Here is an 8765-nt window from a genome sequence, read left to right on the forward strand (position 1 = left end):
AGGTACGGAAACTCGAAAAAACACACTCAGTGATTCAGAAACAGCTTCTTCCCCTATATCATCCGATTTCTGAATGGACATGGAACCCATGAACACTAACTCAGTACAGAACCATAGAAAAGCACAGCTCAGAGAGAGGCCCACACTTAAAGTAGGCCCGCAGTTACACCCGCATTTCTCGGATGCCCCTGTTTCCTTGAACTAATTTAATGTTTTGAAGTTATGAAACATAACGGCCGGATGGTGGCTATCCTTGATGATAAGACGTTGCTTTCCCGTGTCTGCACTCCTTCTAGACGTGCGCTTGGTGAGGAGGGCTGTACCTGTGACGGGCTGGGCTCTGTCATCTGGTCTTTGTTGGCTTTTCTGTTCTTGGTTAGTTTGTTAAAACCTCTCCTTATAGCTCATACCCTATCACCTGGGGGCAGCACTGGGTGAACCTCTTTGGCACTCTTTACACCTGAGACAGTGATAAGGCACAAGTACTGGAGTACTGTGTGCAGTTCTGGTCTCCTTACTTGAGGAAGGATATACTGGCTTTGGAGACGGTGCAGAGGAGGCTCACCAGGTCGATTCAGGAGATGAGGGGGTTCGCCTATGAGGAGAGATTAATACTCACTGGAATTCAGAAGAACGAGAGGGGATGTCATAGAAACATAAATTTATGAAAGGGATAGATAAGATAGAGGCAGGAAAGTTGTTTCCACTGGTAGGCGAGACTAGAACCAGCGGACGCAGCCTCAAGATTCAGGGGAGTAGATTTAGGGCAGAGATGAGGAGGAGCTGTTTTTCCCAGAGAGTGGTGAATCTGTGGAATTCTCTGCCCAGGGAAGCAGTGGAGGCTGCCTCAGTAAATATATTTAAGACAAGGTTGGATAGATTTTTGCGTAGTAGGGGAATGAAGGGTTATGGGGAAAAGGGAGGTAGGTGGAGATGAGTCCATGGTCAGATCAGCCATGATCTTACTGAGTGGTGGAGCAGGCTCGATGGGCCGGATGGCCGACTCCTGCTCCTATTTCCTATGTTCAATGTCTGTGTGCCACCTTCTGCTTTTGAATACTTTAATACGTTCCCTCCCTAACTTTCTCTGCTTCAAGGAAAAACAGGCCCAGCAGTCCCAGACTATCAAATACCATTTCCGATGATTTTATGGCGGGAGAGAAATGCGTCATTTGCGTTAACACTGGAGGGTGCAGCTGCAAGTGTTGCCACCCATTCCAGCGCCAACGTACCAATCCCACTGGATTCAGAACAACACAAGCAACAAAACCAGACAACAGCAAAACAATCCCCTTTCCCACTGTCCCATGATCCCACCCCCCTCACACACATAGACAACCCCCTACCCCACAACTGGCCGCCTCCAGGCCTCCAGTCCTTGGCTCCGGTCACTCAGACTCAACCGCCAGGGCTCTACCTCCAGACTTGACGACTTCAGTCTGATCTTTTGGTCGTTCTACCTTCGGATTCGCCGGTTCAGCGCTGCCCTCCGGACTTTGCCGACCTCTGGGCTTGTCAATTACAGGTTCGACCTTCGAGACTTGACTGACCAACCCGACCTCCAGGATAGATGAACACGAAGCAGTGCGGGTCTCGACTTCCAGACTCGCATGGACCACCTAACCTGGTGGCCTGGGAGTCACCAGTCACCATGACTCCCACTCGTAAGGACCTCTGACTCGGGATCCGCCGACCTGGGGATTGCTGGTCCCTTCAGCGCCTGTCGTCTTGATCTCTGAGATTGCTAATGTTCGACTGCGGAGCATTCTACCCCGGGCTCTGAACACAGGTTCCCATCCCCGACTCCTCACTGCCCCTCATCCCTGTCTCTAAACGCCAACTACCCACTCCGTCCCAAAAACCGTCACTATGAACCTAAAAAAAAGCAACTAAGTCTGAGCCACACATCCACCATGGATGGATCGGCAGAGGAAGGGGGGTTGGGCACCGGGGCTAGCAACCCCATCCCAGCTACAGAAACACCAACAGGAGCTCCAAAGATCTCATCCCTGGGAGAAGGAGGATCTTTGCAAGTTGTGTGGCGAAAGCAGAAGTTGATGAAGTTTAAGGGAATGGGGGATTCTCAAGATTCCTGAAAATAATGGATTCAGTACTAACTATGCCTGTGACTGCAGTGTGTGTGAATAATGTCTCACAGCTGCTTTCTTTGGAGCGAGATACGGGTTAAAGTTCACCCAGATCTACATCAGATGTCTCTGGGCTTTTTACACCTTTTGATTTTGACAGAAAACAGTACCTGATGGAAATTAGACAGAACATTCCTTTCTTAATTAAAGCACAAATTTGACAGATGTTCTTATCTTTGTCATTAAGTTGTGGCTCCAACAAACAAGGTAGGACATTCCTTTCTTTAATTAAGGTGGCTGGAGTGTCTATCAAACTGATTGTTCTCTGTATCAATAGTCCATTGACTTGGCCGGAATGGTTATCAAACTGATTGTTCTTTTGTATCACTGGCCTAATAACTTCTGACAATTCTGACATCAGGCAGTGAACTTGCAGAACCGCCAGGGAGACGAGAAAGGGTCTCTCCCTGATGTCGGGTCCAAGTTCACTCGCCGGCTGAGCTCGAAGAAATAAACCGGTGGAAGGATAAGTAACGATCTTTTTGTGCTGCCGTTATTTGATCCAGCAAAGTTACGTTTACAAAGCCACAGGGCCAATCAACCTTCTACTGGCCCAGGACAAAGGAGTCTGGTGAGCTGCTGTTGGCAGCCTCTGTCCCAGTAGGAACAATATCAACAGACATAATCACCAGAGTCCTTCATTCCAAAGAATGTCCTTTGTACCCTTTCTCCAAGGTGTTGACGTCCCCCTGGAGGTCTTGACCTACCGGCTGGTACGGTGGGATCACCGGATCGGAAAAAAGCTGCAGAAATTTGGAAATTCAGCCAGCTCCTACGTGGGCTCCAGTACCCCCCACCATCGAGGGCATCTCAAAAAGGCGGCGTAAGGACCATAAAAACATAAGAGCAGAATTAGGCCATTCTGCCCATCGAATCTGCTCAGCCATTCCATCACGGACGATCCCAGATCCTACTCAACCCCATACACCTGCCTTCTCGCCATATCCTTTGCTGCCCTGACCGATCAGGAAACCATCAACTTCCATCTTAAATATACCGCAGTCTGTGGCAGAGCACTCCACAGATTCACTACTCTCTGGCTAAAAAAATTTCCTCCTTACCTCTGTTCTAAAAGGTCGCCCCATCTCAATCATTAAGAACTCCATCACCCAGGACGTGCCCTCTACTCATCGCTACCATCAGGGAGGAGGTACACTCGACGAGTGTGTGCCTTCCCCTCTGCCATCCGATTCCTGAATGGACATTGAACCCATGAACACTGCCTCACTGCTTTTTTATTTCTGTTTTTGCAGCACTTATTTAAATTAGATTAGATTATGAAGACACGCAGTCCTCTTTTATTGTCATTTAGTAATGCATGCATTAAGAAATGATGCATTATTTCCTCCGGTGTGATATCACAAAACACAGGACAGACCAAGACTGAAAAACTAACAAAACCACATAATTATAACATATAGTTACAACAGTGCAACAATACCCTAACTTGATTAATACCATTTAATCTCTACTTTTGTATATACTTATTGTAATTTATAGTTTTTATTGATTGTTGCCACAAGTTTCACCACAAACGCCGCTGATATTAAGCCTGATCGTGAAGGTGTTGGATTGCAGACAACGCAGCTCGCAGCAGGGCGAGACACGAGACGCGAGACGCGAGACGCGGGAGAAACGCCCAGCGGTCTCTTGCGTCTCTCAAGCAGCCGTGTTTTATTTGGGGACGCAGTGAGACTGAATGTTGCCAATGTCAACACAAACATCCTCGGAGAGTTTACAGTGCACCTTTGTTCAGACAGACAACGAGCACCGAGGAATCTCTGGCTGCCCACACACACCCTCGTCGTGTGCTCTGGAACTGGAACACTCTATTCGACCCAGCTCGTGGGAGGGACTGTCCCGAGGCGGCGACTGCGCGGTGGGAGGGCTGGCTGCGATGGACAGCAGGGGGAGCAAACGAGGGAATAGGGACAGGCAGGGAGGTTGGCCCATGCCGGAGGGAGTGGGAAAGGAAGGAGAGGGGTGGGTTGAGAAGAGCCACGCAGGGGGGGAAGAGGCAGGGAATCACAGGTGGTTTGTCAGCGGGCTGCACGTGGAGCAAATGGGGGAATGAGGTAGATAGGGTTGTAAAGAAAGCTTTCAGCACCTTGGCCTTCATAGATCAAAGTATTGAGTACAGGAGATGGGATGTTACGTTGAAGTTGTATGAGACATTGGTGAGGCTAACTTGGAGTATTGTGCAGAGTTTTGATCACCTACCTATAGGAAAGATGTAAAAAACATTGAAAGAGTACAGAGAAAATTTATAAGAACCTTACTGGGTCTGGAAGTCCTGAGTGGTAAGGAAAGATTGAATAGGATGGTATTCTTTAGAAAGTAGAAGATTATGAGGGGTATAGACACAGTAAATCCAAGCAGGCTTTTTCCACTGAGGTTGGGCGGGACTACAACCAGAGGTCGTGGGTTAAGGGTGAAAGGTGAGAAGTTTAAGGGGAACATGAGGGGAAAATGCTTCACTCAGAGGGTGGTGCGAGTGTGGAATGAGCTGTCAGCGTTTAAGATAAGTTTGGATGGCAGGGGTACGGAGGACTGCGGTCCCAGTGCAAGTCGATGGAAGTAGGCAGTTTAAAAGGTTTCAGCATGAACTAGTTGGACCAAAGGGCTGTTTCTGCGCTGTACATTGCTACGTCTCTATAACAAGGGGTGGAAATACTGACAGAGGGAGAAAATACGCACTTGCTCTCTAGTACCCATTGTTTGGGACTGACAAGGGAGTGATGAACCCAGCCCTGACCTAATCCTCGGCCGGGGAGTTACGTTTGGTCCTCTGTCCATTAGAAACATCAGATTCTCCGAGGGCAATTTCCCAGCAGAGGTGTCACGTATAGGGTCCTGGACTGGACCAGAGTGACGCCACAAAGAGAATGGGTGGCGCGGGGCGAATTAATCGGTCGTTGGTTTGTTAATTAATGAAGTGGAACACGCTGCTGGAAGCAGATACATTAAGGACGTTTAAGAGACTCTGAGATAGGCACAGGGATGATAGGAAAATGGAGGGCTATGAGGGAGGGAAGGGTCAGATTGATATAGGAGTAGGTTAAAAGGTCAGCACAACACTGCAGGCCGAAGGGCCTGTACTGTTCTGTAATGTTCCACGTTCTGTGTACTGAAGTACAGTGAAAAGCTTTTGTTTGTACCATCCATGTAGATCGGAGCGGGGAGATCTCACTAAAACCTATAGAACGTTGAAAGGTCTCAATAGAGTGGATGTGGAGAGGATGCTCCCTACAGAAGGGGAACCTAAGATCAGGGGACACAGCTTCAGAATTGAGAGGCATCCTTTTAGAATGGAGATGAGGAGGAATTTCTTTAGCCAGGAGGAGGTGAATCTGCAGCTGTGCAGGCCAAGTCGTTGGGTGTATTTAAGGCAGAGGTTAATAGACTCGTAATTTGGTCAGGGCATGAAGGGATACGGGGAGAAGGCAGGAGACTGAGGGCTGAGAAGGAAAATGGATCAGCCATGATGAAATGGCGGAGCAGACTCAATGGGCCAAATGGCCATATTCTGCTCCTGTATATTAAGGTCTATCAGTCCCGCGAGGTAGTGAAAAAGGGAATAAAGAGCATAGAATACAGAGCTGCAGGACGGCACGGAAGCTTAGCGGTTAGAGCAAGGACGTTGGTGAGGCCTAATTCGGAGTTTTGTAAGCAGTTTTGGTCACCTACCTACAGGGAAGATGTAAATAAGATTGAAAGAGTGCAGAGAAAATTTACAAGAATGTTGCTGAGACTTGAGGACCTGAGTTATAAGGAAAGGTTGAATAGGTTAGAACTTTATTCCTTAGAACATAGGAGAGTGAGGAGAGATTTGAGAGAGGTGTACAAAATTCTGAGGGGTATGGATAAGGTAAATGCAAGCAAGCTTATTCCACTGAGGTTGGGTGGGACTAGAACTAGAGGTCATGGTTTAAGGGTGAAAGGTGAGAAGTTTAAGGGGAACATGAGGGGAAACTTCTTCACTCAGAGGGTGGTGAGAGTGTGGAACGAGCTGCCAGCACAAGTGGTGGATGAGAGCGCGATTTCAATGTTTAAGAGTAGTCTGAATGAAAACATGGATGGAAGTGGTATGGAGGGATGTGATCCCGGTGCAGTTCGATGGGAGTAGGCAGTTCAGCACAGACTAGATGGGCTGAAGGGCCTGTTTCTGTGCTGTAACGTCCATGGCTCTATAACGCTTTACAGCGCCAGCCACATAGTTTCAACTCCCGCAGCTGTCTGTAAGGAATTTGTATATTCCCCCCGGTGAGTTTCCTCCCATATTCCAACAACATATGGGTTAGGGTTAGTGATGCATTTCACTGTATGTTTGCATGTACAGGTGACAGATAAAGTGAACCTTTATCTTTAATTACAAAGTGTACTGCAGGTAGACAATAAGCTGCAAAGGTCACAAAGAGGTAGACTGGGAGATCGCAATTTCATCTTTTGTGTACAAGAGTCTAATAACAGCAGGGTAGAGCTGTCCTTGAGCCTGGTGGAACATGCTTTTCTATCCGATGGGAGAGGGGAAAGAGAGAGTGACCGGGATGGAAGGGGTTCTTGATTAAACTGGCTGCTTTACTGAGGCAGTGAGAAGTGTAGACAGAGTCCATGTTTCTGCGATGTGCTGAGCTGGGTCCACAACTCCCTGCGGTTTCTCGCAGTCACGGGCAGAGCAGTTCCCGTACCGAGCCGGGATGCATCCGGAGAGGATGATCTCTGAGGTGCACCTTTAAGAACTGGTGAGGATCAACAGGGAACACTGGGATTGTAGAGGGGTCAAGCACCTCAGCCAGGAATGTCAACTGTTTATTCCCCTCCACAGGTGCTGCCTGACCTGCTGAGTTCCCCCAGCATTAGGGTGTGTGTGTGTGTCCAAATTTCCACCATCTGCAGAAACTCTAGTGCTTATGAACAGCAGGGAGGGTCAATGGGTCAGGAAGGAGGACAAAGGATGGGTTCAAAGGTCAGGCTGAATGTTCAAAAGGTCAGAAACAGGTTTATTAAACTATCAAAGAGCAGAAGGGTCGAGGGTCAGGAGTGGGAAGGTCAAGAGGTTGGGATTGAGAATAGGGGTCAGCCAAGGTTAAGGTTCACTGAGTGAGTGAGGGTCACGGGGGCTGAAGTCGGCGGCTTCCCCTTTAAGAGCCCGCCCCTTTAACCGAAAACCTGCCCGCCGACCAATAACCGGAGCGGGGCTGAGGGGTAGGTGGGTCGGGTGCGGCTGCTGCCGCCCACCCCTCCCTTCCGACGACCGGCTCCCCTCCGCCCGCAGTCCCGGCTCCAACCGCCTCCCCCTCCCTCCGCTCTCCCTCGGCCCTCGGCCCACTCACTACTCGGGATTCATGGCTCCGGCCGCGACGCCTCCCTCCGCCTCGGCAAAACAAACCCGCAAAATGGCGGCGCCGTCGGCCCGGAACTGATGTCAGGAGACGTGGCGCTGCCTATTCCCTCCTACCCAACCCACTGCGCCCCGCGCAGGCGTGGCCCCTCCTCCGACCCCAGAGGACACCGGGACTTGTAGTTCATTCCTTCACTTTTCAAATCCACCTTTTTCCTTAGCCAACCACATTCCACCAGTTCAGAGCTGTTTGGCAGCAGGAAGCTTCACCCGATTTCCTCTCTGGCAGTAAAGAGAGAATCCCATTTTCTTCACTCCCATACGTGCAAATGCGAGGGGGAGAACGGTCAGCATGAATGTGATGGGCTGAACGGCCTGTTTTGGGGCCTGCCTGACTCAATACCATCGAGATGTTTCAGAATTTCCTGGCATTGAAGCAATTTTGGATTGCAATGTGGTCATGCTGGGTAGTCAAAACTGCCCAGCACATCACCAGCACAAGCCTACCCGCCATCAAGGAGATATATACAGACAGGTGCTGGAAAAGGGCCAGTAACATCATGAAGAATTCCACCCATCAGGGAGGAGGCTACGCAGCATCCACGCCAGGACCACCAGACTCAAAAATAGTTCCTTCCCCCAAGCAGTAAGGCTGATCAACACCTCCACCCACTGACCCACCCCTCCACACCCCCAACCACCACTTCATTATCATCTCCTGTCAAAGTCACCTCATGTGCAGACACTCCTGTGCCAACTGACACTTTACAGACATACAATCAAGCTATATATGTATAGAAGCTAACTTGTTTATTCATATTTATTTATAGTCAACAGGAGGGTGGGGTGGTAGTGGGATTAAGTTTCCACTACCTATTAAATGCTCCCAGTGGTGTCAGTCTCAAATCAAATCACCTCTGACAACCAAATCCGGCTCCTGGCCTTCCTTAAGCTACTAAGACCGGTGGAACTGTTTCCACTGACAGGAGAAGGGGCAAAGGTGGGTTAATGGTGCCTTAAAACCAGCCGCTTCGGACAGATGGGGCTCGTCAGCTGTGGTTGGCCGCTCATCTAGGAGAAGGGAAACTCTGATCTCAAACCCCCCTCTGCCTTGTGGCTGTACCGGATCATGGGAGAAACCCTAATGAAAACTCTGGAGCTGAAATCCCAATCCCCTAGGTTGAGTTCAACAGTGCCTGCTACATAGCGACCGCTTGCTGTCCACATCGTACTGCCCTGGCTTGCGCATCAACTCAACGTAGACAACCGGGACGCAA

The 8765-nt window shown here is 49.4% G+C and overlaps 1 protein-coding gene across 3 annotated transcripts in view; it reads right to left on the bottom strand.

Annotated features, from left to right (window-relative positions):
- LOC134339640 (ras-related protein Rab-1B) overlaps positions 1-7565 on the bottom strand; it is a 33647-nt gene extending 26082 nt beyond the window's left edge. For all 3 annotated transcript variants that reach the window (XM_063036331.1, XM_063036330.1, XM_063036329.1), the window contains exon 1: positions 7481-7565. In XM_063036331.1, the coding sequence (XP_062892401.1) occupies positions 7481-7494 (14 nt within the window). In that variant the 5' untranslated portion in view covers positions 7495-7565. The remainder of the gene's footprint in view (positions 1-7480) is intronic.
- Between the last annotated feature and the right edge of the window lie 1200 nt (positions 7566-8765).

This window comes from Mobula hypostoma, chromosome 30, assembly GCF_963921235.1.
Source record: "Mobula hypostoma chromosome 30, sMobHyp1.1, whole genome shotgun sequence".
NCBI lineage: Eukaryota > Metazoa > Chordata > Chondrichthyes > Myliobatiformes > Myliobatidae > Mobula > Mobula hypostoma.